The 16,395-nt window shown below is 60.3% G+C and overlaps 2 protein-coding genes across 4 annotated transcripts; one reads left to right on the forward strand and one right to left on the reverse strand.

The window, feature by feature from the left end:
• The first annotated feature begins 573 nt into the window (after positions 1-573).
• On the forward strand, positions 574-4,972 carry SH3GL1 (SH3 domain containing GRB2 like 1, endophilin A2). 3 transcript variants are annotated; one of them, XM_065873595.1, is made up of 9 exons: positions 574-636; positions 972-1,044; positions 1,878-2,021; positions 2,406-2,539; positions 2,694-2,852; positions 3,211-3,314; positions 3,981-4,105; positions 4,272-4,331; positions 4,776-4,972. In XM_065873595.1, the coding sequence occupies exons 1-9, from the start codon at positions 628-630 to the stop codon at positions 4,970-4,972; spliced, it is 1,005 nt and encodes a 334-aa protein (XP_065729667.1). In that variant the 5' UTR covers positions 574-627. The 3 variants fall into 3 exon arrangements, with proteins under 3 accessions (XP_065729667.1, XP_065729669.1, XP_065729668.1); XM_065873597.1 differs by lacking the exon at positions 4,272-4,331 and adding an exon at positions 4,686-4,688 and having other exon boundaries at positions 577-636; XM_065873596.1 differs by lacking the exon at positions 4,272-4,331 and having other exon boundaries at positions 577-636; positions 3,981-4,036; positions 4,686-4,972.
• Positions 4,973-6,531: 1,559 nt separating this feature from the next.
• Positions 6,532-15,513, reverse strand: MPND (MPN domain containing). Its single transcript, XM_065874704.1, has 13 exons — positions 15,456-15,513; positions 15,102-15,358; positions 14,149-14,385; positions 11,650-11,782; positions 10,992-11,076; positions 10,696-10,792; positions 10,327-10,399; positions 10,172-10,248; positions 9,166-9,334; positions 9,009-9,079; positions 8,349-8,438; positions 7,568-7,660; positions 6,532-6,774 (listed from the first exon to the last, which is right to left on the reverse strand). Exons 1-13 carry the CDS (start codon positions 15,460-15,462, stop codon positions 6,688-6,690), a joined length of 1,476 nt encoding a protein of 491 aa, XP_065730776.1. The 5' UTR covers positions 15,463-15,513; the 3' UTR covers positions 6,532-6,687.
• Between the last annotated feature and the right edge of the window lie 882 nt (positions 15,514-16,395).

Here is a 16,395-nt window from a genome sequence, read left to right on the forward strand (position 1 = left end):
AGAAGTGACTTCTGGGCACCACAGTTGGCCCGTGTGGGGCAGGTCTTCCCTCCCACTCGGCGCTTGTCCCATGGCAGTCCTCATGTTCATTTGGCCTCAGGACCTGCTCGCCTCTCAGAGGTGCCCCTGGGGCGTGCAGACCCTTGGTCCCCGAGAGTCCTTCGCAGAGAGGCAGGAGTTCAGTGGGAAAGGGAGGCCACAGTTCCCTGAGCAAAGGGGCTTCCGTGAGCCTCGGCATCTCGCTGAACCACAGCAGCCCCATCCGGGTGTGGGCTGTGAGGGGGCCTGGACAGTCTGCACAACCCCGCAGGGGTGGGGGACCCTCTTGGGGGCTGCGGAGCTGCCAGCTCAGCCTGACCGGGTGGGCGCAGCCAGGGTAGGCTTCCGGCAGTAGGACCCCCCGGCCCTGGGTTTGCAGGAGTGTGTGGGTTTGGAGCAGGAGCTCGTTTGGCTCCCCGTTTTGCCATTGGCTGCCATGTTCACATCCCTGGGAAGCCATCGTGGATGCCTGAGCCCTCACCCTCCTCTCCTGAGGCTCACACTCTCTTCCCTCCTTTCCTTCCCCAGCTGGTCAGTGAGAAGGTCGGAGGGGCTGAAGGGACCAAGCTGGATGATGACTTCAAAGAGATGGAGAAGGTAACAGGAGAGGGGTGCCTGTCTAACGCTGGCAGTGTTACCAGCCCCCATAGGCCCCGGCCCTGGCACCTGGGGGGAGGCGAGGCTTTTACCGGAAGGGTCTAGGTGGGTCGCAGGCCTCCCCCCAGCCCAGAGCAGGGAGTGGCGGGGGCAGAGCACAGCCAACAGCAAGGAGGCAGGGAGGCGAGGCGGCTCCCAGAAGCAGCGGGCAGTTCTTGCGTGGGCTCTGAGGTGGTTGGGGAACTGGGACCAGGGCAAGGGCTGTCCAGGTGCTCCTGGTTTGGCCTCAGGTGCCCTGATGGTTTCAAAACCCTACACGTGGACTCCCTTTACAGAAGGTGGATGTTACCAGCAAGGCCGTGACAGAAGTGTTGGCCAGAACCATCGAGTATCTGCAACCCAACCCAGGTAGGGCACCAGCCAGCTGCAAGGGGTCTGACCCCAGCTCCTCGGGTCTCTTGTCAGTCCAGAATCTTTTGGTTACTGGAGCATGAAGAAGCAGTGCGTGGGCCCACAGAACTGAAATGCCCAGGGGTAGGCAGGTTCAGGCATGGCTGGATCCAGGCATCCAAAGGATGTCTTCAGGGTCATGCGTTTCCTTTCTGCTTTATCTGTCAGCTCTCGCTTTTCACGGCAACCCTAGCCTTAAATTATCCTTAGAGCTAATGGTCCCAGCAGAAAAGGGCATCTTTTCCCCCCAGTCAACTCTTTGGACCAATTTGAATCAGGTGCCAGGCCCCAGCCACAAGCCTGTCTTTGGAGCATGAGGTGGGGTCTCCGAGGCTGAGAGGGAGGCAGGGACTTTTCCTGGAGAAAAATCCAAATGTTGGTTTCTGTAGTGAAAGGCAGAGGATGCAGGACAGGCAGCAAAAGCAGCTGTGTCCACCTGAGGCCTTCGCTGAGGACAGACTGGAGCTGGCAGAGGTGCAGGCACGCCCCTCACCTCCCGCCCCCGGTAGAGGTCTGCACTGGGGGCACCTGTACCTGTCCACACCTCTACCTGCCTACCCCGCTTCTCTGGGGGTCTCGAGGAGCTGGCCCCCTCTCCTGCCCACTGCCAGTACTCCTGCATGAGGACCAGAGCAGCGGGGGGACGTCTCTTCAGGAGGTTCTTCTCACGCTCTGGTTCCTCAGGCCGAGGGAGCACTTCAGAAATAAACAAGCACCCGGGCAGAGGGGGGCAGCTGGCAGTCTGGTGGCTCCTTGAGAGACCACACCCACCCGGCCCTGCCCTCTTCTAGCCTCTCGGGCCAAGCTGACGATGCTCAACACGGTGTCCAAGATCCGAGGGCAGGTGAAGAACCCTGGCTACCCGCAGTCGGAGGGCCTGCTGGGCGAGTGCATGATCCGCCATGGGAAGGAGCTGGGCGGCGAATCCAACTTCGGTGAGGCTGTGGGGAGGTTGGAGGCGGGGGCGGGCCTGAGAGCTTGGGGCCAGAGTCTCTGTGCTGCCAGCAGGCTGGCACTTCCCCGTAGCTCGAGGATCTTCTCCAGGGTGGCTGGTCCCCTGGACGAGGGCTGCCTACAGCATCACGGCCATGCGAAAGCCACCCTCCCGGCCCACAGTGGACCTGGGTGCCTTCCAAGAGGTGGGAGGGCGGCTCGTGAACACCTGTCACCACCGGCCCCCGTGGCTCCGGGTCAGACTTAAGGGTCCCTTGCTTCGTTCTCTGTTCTGGTGTCCAGGTCCTTGGCCGTGGGGTGTGCCTCGGCTGCGCAGGCCAAGGCCTCCTGTGACGGCTTCCTCCGCCACCCCATCCTCTCCCCAGGCGACGCCCTGCTGGATGCTGGGGAGTCCATGAAGCGCCTGGCTGAGGTGAAGGACTCCCTGGATATAGAGGTGAAGCAGAACTTCATCGATCCCCTCCAGAACCTGTGCGACAAGGACCTGAAGGAGATCCAGGTATGCGGGGCCGCTCCAGGCCCACCCTCGCTCCTCCCCCCTCCCCCCACACATACAGCCCAGGCCAGGTTTCCCAGCGGGAAGGGCTGCAGAGCATCAGATGGCCCTCCCCGAGGTCCCAGGCACGCGGTGTGACCCTCATCCTGGCCTCCAGCACCACCTGAAGAAGCTGGAGGGCCGCCGCCTGGACTTTGACTACAAGAAAAAGCGGCAGGGCAAGATCCCCGATGAGGAGCTGCGCCAGGCCATGGAGAAGTTTGAGGAGTCCAAGGAGGTGGCCGAGACCAGCATGCACAACCTTCTGGAGACTGACGTATGTGTGTGGGCCCTGCCCCTCCCCGTGTGCACCCACCACACCGGCCTGCTGGGGACCACCCTGGGGGAGCCCCTGAGACAGGAGCCCAGTGGCGGTGCCCACTTCCCAGGGCCAGTGGGCAGCCTGTTCAGGGTGTGAAGGGAAGGAAGGGGGAACAGGAGGCCCACAGGAAGCCACTGGCCCACTGAGGCTTTGGGGTCTCCTCAGGCCCTTCACCCTCCTCCAGCTGCAGCTCAAGGGTCAGGCGGGGGCTGGGCCCACGTCTGGAACAATCTGGGAAGGCTTCCTGCAGGAGGCAGCCAGAGATGGGGGCCAGAAGGAGGGCAGCTCTTCAGCCCTGGCTGGTCCCTTGCAGATCGAGCAGGTGAGCCAGCTCTCCGCCCTGGTGGATGCCCAACTGGACTACCACCGGCAGGCCGTGCAGATCCTGGACGAGCTGGCTGACAAGCTCAAGCGAAGGTGCGCCTGGCCCCCCGCCTTCCCCGCGGGAGCCCCGGCCCATCCTGCTGGCTGGGAGGCCCGGTGACTGGGTGCTGCGGCTGCTGGGGCAGCCCTGGGGGACCCGTGGGACGCCCCCGCCCCTGGACAACCCAGCCCCACTGTGACATGTTCCTTCCCGAGCAGCAGGGTTACTTCCTTTTCAGAAAGAATCCCCAGGCTGCATGAGTCGGGGCGGGGGTCCCAGGGGGGAGCAGGACCTCATCACGCTCATCCTGGTCCCCAGAGGAGAGGCTTGGGATGTCCTTTGGGGAGAGGGTTTGGCCAACCCTGCCCCTGGGGAGCCCCTTCCTCTCTTTCCCTGTCTCCAAGGGCCATCTTGCAGTCAGCAGCATCCAGGGCCTAAGAAGGGAAGCCCCGGTGGGCGGTGGTTCCCTGGTGAGGGGTGGGTATCTGTTGGGCACCAGCTCCCCAGCCACCACTGCCGAGGAGGCTTCTGGGTGCAGTAGGACCAGGCCTGTAGGCAGCCTTGGAGATATGCCTGGGGGCCCCCCTCTCGCCACCTCCCACATGCATCCCGAGGCAGCAGCATAAATAGCTGGGGTTGGAGGCGTTGTTCCCTGACCTCAACACGCGAGGGCTCAAGAGGTGCCCTGCGGCCGATCACAGGCGTCCTTCCCCACGCAGGATGCGCGAAGCCTCTTCGCGCCCCAAGCGGGAGTATAAGCCCAAGCCCCGGGAACCCTTGGACCTCGGAGAGCCTGAGCAGTCCAACGGGGGCTTCCCCTGTGCCACGGCCCCCAAGATCACAGGTAATGGAGGAGAGGACACCACTCTGCCCCAGGCCCCTTCGGGGGAGCCCCCAGCCCGCCACCCATCCAACCGCAGGGCCACTTCTCTGCACGAGGAGCCCCAAGGATGGGCACCAGGCCCCACGCCAGCATTCTCAGCCTACCTCTGTTCTTTGTTTGCACGCAGCTTCGTCATCTTTCCGATCCTCCGACAAGCCCACCCGGACCCCCAGCAGCAGGAGCATGCGTGAGTGTCCCCAAGGGTCCTTCTCCACCCGGGCCCTGCCCCTGCCCCTGCCCTGGTTTACAACGCCGCCTGCTAACCTGTGCCCCAAGGGTCCTTCTCCACCCGTTCTCTGGTAGAAGTGGAGCTGGGCTTCCCTCTGTTCCAAGTGGTACCCTGAGAGCTGTGTGCTTCTGGTCACTATCACCCTGATGCCACTGGGTGTCCCCAGCTCCTCCCAGGAGCGTTTTGGTGATGACTCACAGAGCCCTTTTCCCTCCCCTTGTCACTTGGCTCCTTCTGATAGCGGTGGGGGCCACAGGGGAGGGAGCGGCTCTCCTTGGGGGAAAGCAAGGAGCAGTGAGTGGGCAGGACAAGGGGGTGGGGGGGAGGGCAGGGGAGAGGAGGCGACATCCCCCTGCGCACCCACAGGGGCAGGTGACAGCCTGGACCTCCCCCCGCCCCCAGCTCCCCTGGACCAGCCGAGCTGCAAGGCCCTGTATGACTTTGAGCCTGAGAACGACGGGGAGCTGGGCTTCCACGAGGGCGACATCATCACGCTGACCAATCAGATCGACGAGAACTGGTATGAGGGCATGCTCCACGGCCAGTCTGGCTTCTTCCCCCTCAGCTACGTGGAGGTGCTAGTGCCGCTGCCCCAGTGACCGCGTCTCCATGGTCCGCTGCCCCAGTGACCGCGTCTCCATGGTGTGTCGGCCCGCCGCCCCTCCATCCAGATCTCTGCATTCCACGGGCCCCGCAGCTGGGCAGTGCTCACAGCCTGCGGGGCGGCCCGCTCTGGGCCTGATCCAGCCCCAGGGCAGCGGGGCCCCTGTTTACACTAGTGCTCACCCCTGGTGGTGGGGGCTCCCTTCCCCACTCCACGTGGCTGTCTTGGGGGCTGGGCAGTGTTCCTCCTTCCTGCTGCTCACAACTCTGCCCCCCCAGCTCCGCCCGCCCCACCCCAGGAGGCTCACACTAAGGTGCTCTTAGAAACACTAACTCCTCCCACCCCTCCAGGGACTGGTAACTCAAGGTGGGCCCCCCTTCTCTCCTCTCTTCTCTCTCTCTCTCTCTCACACACACACACACACACGCACGCACGCACGCATCCTCTCCCACCTCCATCCAGCCCCGCCCGGAGACCTGCCCTTAACAGGATAGGACTGAACATCGGTGTGATGGGGTGGTCTGGGCGAGACCCCTGTTTGAGACTCGCCACCGTGCTTTTAAATCCCCCCCGGACACTACCAGCCCCCTCCAGAGCTCCCTAGGCCCCTGAGTGCCTACAGATGCCACCTTCCTGGAAGGGTTTCACCCCTTTCTTCTGGCTGGGGACTTGGGGAAAGACGAGCCTGGGCTTCTCAGGAGCCAAGGCTCCTAAAGACAGGCCATCTCCCCCCTGCAGGGCACTAAGCCCCAAACACCCGTGCCCACCACCGCATCCCAAGCCAAGCACATGGAGCATCTCTGGCACAATCTGCCAGTGTGCATGTGCGTGTACACACACACACACACACACACACACACACACACACACACACACACACCACGGGAGCCCAGCCTACACACATACATGCGACCACGGGAGCCCAGCCTCCACTATGTGGAAGGTCAAGCACAAAGGCTTTGTTAAGTGAATGTTCCCAGACCCCTGGCTGCTGGGACCCCTGGGGGAGTCACGGGCACCACCCTGGTGAGCCAGCCACCATACCCTCTTTGGACAGTGGCCCAGGCCATCTCCTCCAGACCAAGGTAGGCAGCTGCCCAGACCAGCAGGGCCCCAGCCCTGCACCCACTTCCCCTCTTGCCTAATCCAAAACTTGGCTAAACAGGGGACCCCGGGCCTGGTTCACATTCCCCTCCTCTGGTGACCCGGTAAAGCCCCCAAGGACACCAGGCCCTCCCTGCTCCTCCAAGAGGCCCCCGGTCACCAGTACCTGGAGGAGAGACAGACATCCCAGCCTAGGGCAGATCAAAATGTAATCCTGATTTTTTTAAAAAAAGTATTAAATGTCTCTTTCTACAGCCTCTTGCCTGGTTGTGGTGCAGGGCGGGCCCTCCCGAAGGGGTCTCCAGCCAGGGTGGGGCCCACATGAGAGCACCAGCCCACAGAGAGCCTGGGAGGGACGGCTGTCATCCGCCCAGTCGCCAGCACGGCCCCTCCCCATAGCCACGGCTGCACGAACAGCAACTCCTCCTGAATCCGTGAGACACATGCCTAGGCTGTTTCTCCTTTATTATCTGAGCCCCTGCCATCACACACCTCAGTCACACAGGAACAAAGCAGCACAAAGGCCCTGGGCCCACTCCCCTCACGCAGAGCCTCGGGGAGCCGCATCTGACCAAAGGCTTCCCTGGTCCTTGGAGGCTGGTGCTCTCAGCTCCCCTGCCTGAGGACGCTGTAAACCTGCTCCAGCACGTGGCACAGGCCCTGATCCTTGGGCGTCCTGCTGGCCAGGGAGATCTGAAATAAGGAGGCCTGGTGCCTCAGGGCTGCAGCCTGCCAGGGGGCTCTCCTAACCCAAGCACGCAGCCGCGTCCCTGAAGCCACACCTCGAGGCCTAGGGACATCGTCCTTTGGGGGTGAGGTTCCTCCATACTTTACAAATCCTGCTCTTACACGTGCCCCCCTCTTGTGCTGAGGCCACCCCACCCACCTAGCGCCAGTCTGGGAGGTAACCAATGGCAGCTTTAAGCCCTGGTCACTGTTAAGTGTGAACAAAACAAGCAAACGTGTGAAGCTATTTCTCTGCAAAGCGAAGTGGGTAGTGTCTTCTGAGAACGACTCTAAGGCAGGACATATGCGGAGCCCCTGCCGACACGTCCCGTTTACCAGCGGTAGGGCCAGCAGGCTAGACAAACCCACTCCCAGCACCAGCCGCTCTGCTCGGTTCAGCTTTGCTGCTGCTTAAGATTCAGAACCCCTCCTGCACCTCCATGGGCGCCCCGGGAGAGGCAGGGCCCAGAGCAGCGTCTCCAGTTGGGACGTCCCAGGGGTGATGAGGCCTACGGGGCTTTTGCATTTTCATCTGCATGTCGATGGTGATGTCCACCAGCGTCACCACCCCCACGTGATAAAACACGACTTTTCTTTGGTAGCATTCATTTCTGACTGAAGTATTTTTGTATAGGCCCAGGTAAGAACTCACTTCTCTTCAAGCTGCCCACGGACATATTCAGTGGCGGGGGGGGTCCCCGGGGCTCCCAGAGATCTTTATAAAAGGAGGGGTTTGCACAGGACTCAGCATGAGTCTTACCTTGAGCTTGTCGAGGTAGGTGTGCTCCTGGTTCCAAGGCTCCTGGAACCTGACGAGGTCAGGGGCGCCCTTGTAGAACTCCACCAGCAGCATCTAAGGAACGGTGGGGCAGGTGAGCCCCAGCGACCGCGCTTCCCGGGCCAGGCACTCAGGATACATTAGCGAGTGGGACAGACACTGCTGCCACCACTCGGGGGGCTCTAGCCGAATGCAGTGTGGCATGTAGACGTTACCCAGGTCCTGAAGAAATTAGGGGCTGGGCAGGAGGGCCCCCTGGAGGGGGAGACAGCTTCTGCAGAAGCAGCAGGCACACTGAATGTGATTATACCTGCCCCGGTCCTGCCATGGCTCCACGGTTTAGCCTTAGCCAGAACAGTAACATCAGTGAAGTCACAGGTGTGACGAACTAGCTCCGTTTGTTTACGTGCCTGCTCGCTATTTGTCCAAGTAACACCTGAGGTTCTCACGTGTCCCACTTGGAGAATCCCTGGCAGCTGCGGAGGCCCAAGGCGGGAGCGTCCCTAGCATGTTCCAGAACAGCCAGGAGGGCGAGGGGGGAGAGGTAGGAGGGGCTGAGGCAAGGATCTGGGACTTGACCCTAAGAGCCTGTGATTTTCAGGAGCGGAAGAGGAGCCTGACTAGGCCCTGATGTGGCCCGTTCAGCCAGCGCTTCCCAAGTCCTACAGTGTCATGTCCATCCAGCTGGGCGCCCTCATCTCCCACCTGCTCCTCCCAGGGCACCCACCCCACCCCCACCCACCTCACGCGGCAGTGAACTCACCATCTCATGAAGGACGTCATTAGTCAGGAAGCCATCCTGGACGTAGGCCATTTCCACGTCCATGGGGATGCCATAGTCACTGGGTCTTTGCTGGCAGAGACACATGGCAGTCACCACTAGCTACCCCCAACCCGGCCCCCCTCCAAGATGGCAGAGCACAGCAGGAAGTGCCCAGGGCTGGGAGTCAGAGAATTGATACTGCAGGCCTGGCTCCGCACTCGGATCAGATCCAGAGCCGCGCGAGACCTTAAAGGAACCCAGCAATGCGACTAGGGAGGCAGGGAGGCAGGGTGGCACCCTCCCCACCACACACACAGGAGTGGCCATGGCTCCGGAATTCCTTTCTAAAGCTGATTTCTGACCCCGAGATGGACTTGGGGAATGAAACCAGACAGGGCTCAGGAAGGAGGCTACCTTGGTGCAAAAGCAGCACGCTACAGGTAGAGCACCCACCTTTTCAACAGTCCTCACACCCATGGCCTCAGAGCAATGATTATGTTCCCATTTCACAGATGAGAGCAGGCCCCAGCTCCCCAGATGAACCCTGAACCAGAGTACTGGCTTCCTGCTGCTAACAAGGCCTCCTGACCCCTCCCACACCCACACAGGGCCCCGCCCACGCCTCCCAGCCCCAGGCCTCCCCCCAGCAGCCCCGCCTACCTCAGGGGGCGGCATCACCCAGAAGGGCGAGATCTTGGACTCTGGGCCCGGGTTACCAGAATAGTAAGGGGCTGGGGGAGGAGAGAGAGAGAAGGGGCTGGGCATGGAGGCGCGGTGGCCCGCTGGGGCCCCACGCCCGCCCCTTCCCGGGACTCACAGCAGAGCAGGGCGAGGCAGGGCTGGAAGCCATTGCTGGAGCCCTGCAGCCGCAGCTGGTAGTCCATCTGTGCATCGATGTCCTGCAGCGACGGCAGGGCCGGGCTGTACGGGTGGCTATGGTACCAGCCCACCAGGGACAGGCCCCGCAGGAGCAGGCTCTGGTAAATCTGGGGGCAGAGACGCACGGGGCCGGGGGCTATAGCAGCCCTAGTGCGCTCACGTGCCTGGCACCCATCCAGCCCCACGCAGCCAGCATTTAATGAGCGCCTGCTGTGTACCAGGCCTGAGGGCACAGCAGTGACACAGACACACCCTGCTCCACCCTCAGCGAGTCCAGTGTGTGGCGGGGGGACAGTCAACAAATAACGTTAAAAAGTTGCTGCTATATTCCCTGGCGGTCCAGTGGTTAGGTCTCCACGCTTTCACTGCCCGGGGCCTGGTGTTCAATCCCTGGTCGGGGAACTAAGATCCCGCAAGCCGAGTGGTGCGACCCCCCCCCCCAAAAAAAAACAAAGATGCTCCTCACATAAATCTAAGGTAAAAGGTTATTTTGCTCACTGCTGTATCCTCAGCTCAAGAAACAATTCCCGGCACATAGTAGGCGCTCAATCAATAGTTAAATCAAGAGATAGGGTAAAGAGGAAGAAGTGGGCGGAGAAACATGTGCGCGCTGAATCCACACGCATTCTGTGCCCTGTGACAAGGTGAGTGTGGAGCGCAGGCGCGTACTAAGCACCCTATGAAAACATTAAGGACGGCAGCTAATACTTATCGGGCCTTTACCAGGTGCCAGACAGGCTCAGAGGGGAAGGGGCCGGCGGCGGCGTCTGTACAGAAGGAAGTATGACGGTGGGGGTCACAGGTGAGGGGACCGGAGGTCACACACACCCATTTGCACCCTTACTGAGTGGCGACACGGTGCTAGGCGCCAAGACGCGGTAGCCAGGACAGCTGTGTCCGCGCCAGCCCTCCCCAGAACTCCGAGTCGCCGTGCGCCCCCTCACCTCCTCTTCCATGGCGGCCGCGGTATCCGCGTCCCCCAGCCGGCTCCGACAGGGGAAGGCTCTCAGCACCGTGAGCACTGCGCAGAGGCGGGAGAAGGCGTGGACATCGACCCCAGCCCCAAACACCCCCCTGCCCACAGGCCCCAAATACCCACTCTGACTGTTGATGTCCCAGCGGCCGCCCAGGTACCCCACGACCTGGCTGCGGGTCAGGTGGCTGTGGAAGTCCTGGGGAGGGGAGGGACATTGGAAGACCCGCTCAGACTGCGCACCGCCGCCCCAAGGCCGTCCTGAGGGCCAGGGCCCTTGCGTTGTGACGGGGTCAGCCCACCCACCTCCTTCTTCATTCAGACATTGATTGAGTGCCTACTGTTCACCGGTAGTGAACAGAGCAGACAAGGTCTCTGCTCTCATGGAGCCGACCTTCCAGGGATCCTCTGGTGGGGGTGGGGTGGGGGGACACCCCCTGCCCAGGCCTGAGAGCCCCTGACCCCTAAGGGGCAAGGTAGGAGCTGGGCACACACCAGCAGGAACAGCACGTTGCTAGAGATGGCCACGTTGAACGGCTGGAACTTGTTGATAGCTGCGAAGGATGTTACTTCCACCAGGGTGTGCGGGTTCCTGAAGGAGCCAGGAGGGTTCCACAGCCTCAGGAATCCCCAGGCCCTTCCCTCACCCCCACGCTGGCTCCCCAGCTGCCCACAGCCAGCTCGGACCTGAGGCCTTGTCTCCACCCTACCCCTGCCTTTGTTCCCCATACGCCGGCAAGAGCTCACACCGATGGGGGTGAGGGTCCCGGCAGGCATGGGGTATATCTGACCTGGCAGAGTCTCGACTTCCCAGCATGCAGTAGCGCACAGGCACCCGGATCTTGTTTTCCACCCTTTTCCCTGGGGGCGTGGCCTCTGCGGGGTTGTGGGGTAAGAGGAAAAAAAAAGGCAGCGTCAGTTCCTTCCCCAGCCAGAAACTGGAAAATGAAGACCAGGCAGCCGGAGAAAGAAAAAAAACAAAAAACAAACAAAAAAAAACACTCCAGGGGCAGCCTTAAAAATCAGGCAAGTGGACTGGGAAATCAGGCGGCAGGTGAACAAATCAGGCAGAAGAGATTTAAAAACTCAGATGAAGGGCTCAGGAAGTCAGGTGAGGACCAGTCAACGGGTCAAAGAAATCAGGCGGCAGGGTTAGAAATCAGGCAACAGGGCAAAGAAATCCTATGGGGGAGCAAGGAAATCAGGCGGCATGGTGAAGAAATCCGGCAGCAGATAAAGAAACTGGGCAGTGGGACCAATAAATGTCGTATTAGAGCTTAAAGATGTCAGGCAGTGAGAGTGAAATTAGGCAACGGGGGCTGGGAAGTCAGCCAGGCATCTCGGCGGCTCTAAGGAAAAGAAAGGCCAGACTTGCCCCCAGCCTCCTCCCCCACCTGAGTTCTGTCGGCCTCCTGCCCTTCCTCCTCTCCTCCTCCCCCCACCTCTCACCAGGGTGGACAGGCTCCGAGGGGCCCTTCACCGGTGGTCTCCGACTCTTGTCTTCCGCTGAGGCTCCTGTCAGAACCTCCTCCTCCTCTTCCTCCATCATTAGCTCCTCCTCCTCTCCTTCGCTGGCCGGGCTCTGGCGGGGTCGGGGTTGGGGGGACAGCGACGGGACTTTCAGCTGGCTGCTCCCTACCCTCCCGGCAAGTTCCACAGAGACCTCTGGCTGGCCTGAGCCTTCGGTTCCTGTCGTTGCCCCAGGTGCCCACTAGAGGGAGGGAGTGAGCAGAAACAATCTAGGCTGTGGACTAGCCTCCCAAGTTCGAATCCCGCCTCTGCCTATTACAAACAGACTTCGGGCTCTAGTCTCCTCATCTGTAAAACGGCACAATGACCTCCAGCCCCACAGGAGTGGCGTAAGGGTGAAAGAGAATGCGTGCAAAGCATTTAGCATATGCCCTGTAGCTCCATTCATCCAGCAAGCAAGCCAGCACTTTGCATGGATTATTTTACCAGATTCTCTCAATAACCTCTCCCCCTGCTCTCTCCTCAAGAAACCTTGCCGAGGTGACCTCTCTGTGTCCAAACACAATGGTCACATCTCAGTCTCTGTCCCCCTGCCCCCCTCTCGGCAGCATCTGCCCGGGTCAGTTCCTCTCCTCCCAGAAACTCCTCAGGGAACCCCCCACTCACCTGGCTTCCCTCCCACCTCTCCTGGACCCCATTATTCTCCCCCATCTCACTCGCTGGCCCAGAGCTGGGTCCTCGGGCCTCTTTCCTTCCCCACCCACATCCCTCCTGGGTGGCCTCCAACCCCATCTACCCCCTGAACAACTGCCCAGTCTTGACTCCAGCCTGGGGCTCTCCTGAGCTCCTGACTTGGGGTCCAGCTGCTCCTTGACATCTCCTCGTGGGGGGTTCACACTCAACATGGCCACCCTGCCCCAACCATCCCCCCAAACCTGCTCCTCCCCACATCTCTGATGAGGGCAATCCTGTCTACCCACTTGCTCAGAACGAAACATCTCCTAACACCAACATCAGATCCATCAGCACATCCCATCAGATCCACTTTCAGAATTAACCAGAACTTGCCCACTTCCTCCCCCCTCAATGGCTGTCCTGGTCCACCCCATCATCAGCCACCTGGATCTGTACAATCACCTGCACCCCGATTCCCCCGCTCCTACTCTCACGCCCTGGCCCCAGTCTGTCCTCCCTACACCCTACAGCAGCCACCAGAGGGCGGCCGTGAGCACCTGAGTCAGGTCCCGCCCCCTCCTCTGCCCACAGCCCTCCAGGGCTCCCACCTCCCTCAGGGTAAAAGCCCAAGTCCACCCCGCAGCCCATGAGGTCCTGCACGACTTGCCCCTGTCCTTCCCCCGCCGGCCCTGGTCCTCACCTCCTCCCTCTCTGCCCTTTGCTCACTCTGCTCCAGACACACTGGAGCCTCACTGTTCCTCAAAAACACCAGCCACAGTCTAGCCTCAGGGCCTTTGCATGTGCTGTTTTCCAGAAAGCCTTATGGCTCCCTCCCTCCCCTCCTTCAGTTCACTGATCAAATGTCACCTTCTCAATGAGACCTTCCCTGACCACCCTAACCCTCCCACCACTCCCATCCCCTGCCCCTGCTTACTTCCGCCAACGTACAGTAAGGTGGACTTATTTGTTTCTCTCTCCATGAAGGCAGAGATTTTTTCTCATTTTGGTCTCCAGCACCTAGAAGAGGGCCTGGCACACAGGTGGCATTTACTAAATACTTGCTGAATTAATAGCCCTATGGCATACTGTGAAAGTTCGTTTTAAAAGTCAACTTGGCTAGGATATAGTACCCAGTTATTTAATCAAACACTAGTCGAGGTGTTGCTTTGAAGGCATTGGGTAGATGTGGTTCACATCTACAATAAGTTGACTTTCAATAAAGAAGATTACCCTTGATAATGTCAGTAGGCCTCATCCAATCAGTTTAAAGGCCTTAAGAGCAAAAACTAAGGTTTCCTGGAAAACAAGGAATTCTACCTCAAGACTGCAGCATCAACTCTTGCCTGAGTTTCCAGCCTGCCAGTGGCCCTAAAGATTTGCCAACCAGGTGTGTGTGTGTAATACACCTGTGTACCGTTATCATCTCTATTTTACATATGAAAAAGACTAGGAACCCAGAGAGGGTCCTTGGCCAAGTTCAACCCAGCTGGTGAACATTCAAAGAATATCTATTACTATCATGGCATTCAAGACCCTCCCAGATCTGGTCCCTGCTGATGTCTCCAGCCCCTTCAGCTACCAAGGCATCTGAATGTCCAGCTGCATCAGCTAATAATGGTTCCCTAAGCAGCATGTGTTGCTTCATGCCTACAAGGCTTTGCATATGCCACCCCTTCCTCTGGAAAACTCTTCCATTCACCTTTCTCTGACCAACTCCTGTTCATCCTTCAAGGCCCCAGCTCCAACATCCTCTCTGTGGGTACTCCTTATCCAACAGTGAGTCAGGGAGGCTGAAGGACGCACCTCATCAGCGGCAGCTGCAGGTATATGGAGCTGGTTTCGCCGGAGCCAGGCAGCCTTGTACTTGTCCAGTTTCTGGCCCTTGTACTTGACAGAGGCCCAGCCACAGCCAGACTTCTTGGCTGGGTTCACCAGCTTCTTGCAATGGGTGGCCCAGGCGCTGGGTGAGTTGAACACCTGGCCCGTTTCCTGCCATACAATCCTCCCATCGGGCTGCAGGTCTCCCACGAACTTCTTCCCCTGCAGTGACAGTGGGCTGGCTGGGCCCAAGAGCTGGTACCCATCAAGACCCCTCCTCTGGGAAGTCCTCCCTGACCCCATGCTGCTTCCCAGGGTTTGGTAACCACTTCCTGCTTCCTTCCAGGAAGGCTTCCAGCTTAGGTACCATCCCAATCAGACTGGATTGGAACTGTCCAGTTATATGACTGTCCCCCCTCCCTTCACTGGACTGTGAGCCCCAAAGGGCAGGAACAGGGTCTGTCTTGATCTCTGCTGTGTCCCTAACACCCAACACAGCCTGGCACACAGCAGGTGTTCAATTCACAAATCGCTTCCACTCACAAAGAGCACAACAACGACAGTAACAATAATAGTAATAATAGCAAACACTTACAAAAAGCACTTACTGTGTAGCAGGCATACTGCTGAGCACTTTATTCATTGAATCCTCACGCAACCCCATGGGAGGAAAGAAAATCCCATTCTACAGATGGGAAAACTGGTATACGGAGAGGTTGAATGAGATCACACAGTCAGGAAGGCACTAGTGTCCTCTCTGAGTGAAGTGTTTGGTAAACAATGTTCTCCCGACCAGAAGGGCTCGTGCTGGGTCAGGATGCTCCGTACCTCAGTCTCGCCTCCCCACACCGGGGATCGGCCTGCGGCAAGAAAGCACACTGGACTCTGGTTTCCCCTTTTGCACCAGCTAGGATGGGATGCGGCTAGGGGGTGCTCACCAGATAGTAGATGGACAGCACCCCGGCGCCGGGCTCCAGCAGCGCGTCTTTGAGGAGCACCCGCAGCGTAACCGCGCGCCTGGTGAGCGCGCCACCCGGCCCGCCGCAGCTCCCTGGCCCGGCCCCGCCGCCACCGCCGCCGCCTCCGCTGCGCGCGCCACTCGATGCCCCCGGCCGCTCAGAGTCCTCGGCCTCCGCCTCGTCCTCGTCCGGCGCCTCCTCGCCCGCGCCGCCCGCGGGGGACAGCGGCTCTGGAGCTGCGGGCAGAAACAGGCTGCAGCGGGGCCTCGCACCCCGAGCTGGTCCAGCCACCCCACCCAGCGCCTTGCCGGCCCCCCGCCAGGCCCGCCGTACCTGCCATGGCCGCTCAGCCACACGCCCAGCGCGCCTCTGGTGCTTTCTTCCCTGCACGTGACGCGGCTCTGCCCCGAGCGGGAAGCGCCCCAGCCATTGGCCGCCGCCGGTGGGCGGGTCAGCAGGAGCGAGCGGGGAAAGTCAGGCCTCCGGCTTGCACACGCTGGAGAAAGAGGCGGCGGCTCAATCCTCCGGGACCATTCGGAAAACTGAGGCCTGAGGCCACCTTCCATGGGAGGGGGGCTGGTAGCCGAGAGTTCAGGGTACCATTGGGGAAACTAAGGCCGGGGACTTACGGTTTCGGAGAACCAATGACTCCACCCGAGGCCATAGCCTACAGGATTGAGGCCTGGGGCTGGGGTACAAGGGTGGCTCAGCCCACTACGACGACCGAGGAAATTGAGGTCCGCGGCCACTCCTAATGAGGGACACACAGGCCTCGGCTGTTGGGACCGAGGAGACACTGAGGCCCGGGAGAATGAGCCACACTGCCCTGGGGCTACGGGATGGAATGGGGAAGCAGCCCCGCGCCGCGACTGTAGATCGCCCAAGCCGGGCGGCAGTCTCTAAAGGGTTAACTTCCACCCTTCCCGGCGGCCCTCGACTGATTCCATGATTGGATCACAGCAGAGCCAGCCAACCAATTAAAACTGGGTTATTTCATCTTCAGCCAATAGACGGTAGAGGCTGGATTCCTTCCAGCCAATCAGTGTTAAACTGCTCCTCCTCTAGCAGTCAGCAGGAGACTCCGGCCTCACGCATCCAATCAGTTGTAGGGTCTTGTCCTCAGCTAGCCAATCAGCTCGCGGGTCAAAGCTGGCTCGTGGCCTCCACCCCCCACCCAACCCTAGCGCTTAGTGCATGTGGGCTGAGCCCAGCTAGTGCGCCGCACAACTGCAGCCCTTTCTTTTCTCGGTGGCCTCTGTCCCGGGACCTCCGC

This window comes from Phocoena phocoena, chromosome 3, assembly GCF_963924675.1.
Source record: "Phocoena phocoena chromosome 3, mPhoPho1.1, whole genome shotgun sequence".
Classification (NCBI taxonomy): Eukaryota; Metazoa; Chordata; class Mammalia; order Artiodactyla; family Phocoenidae; genus Phocoena; species Phocoena phocoena.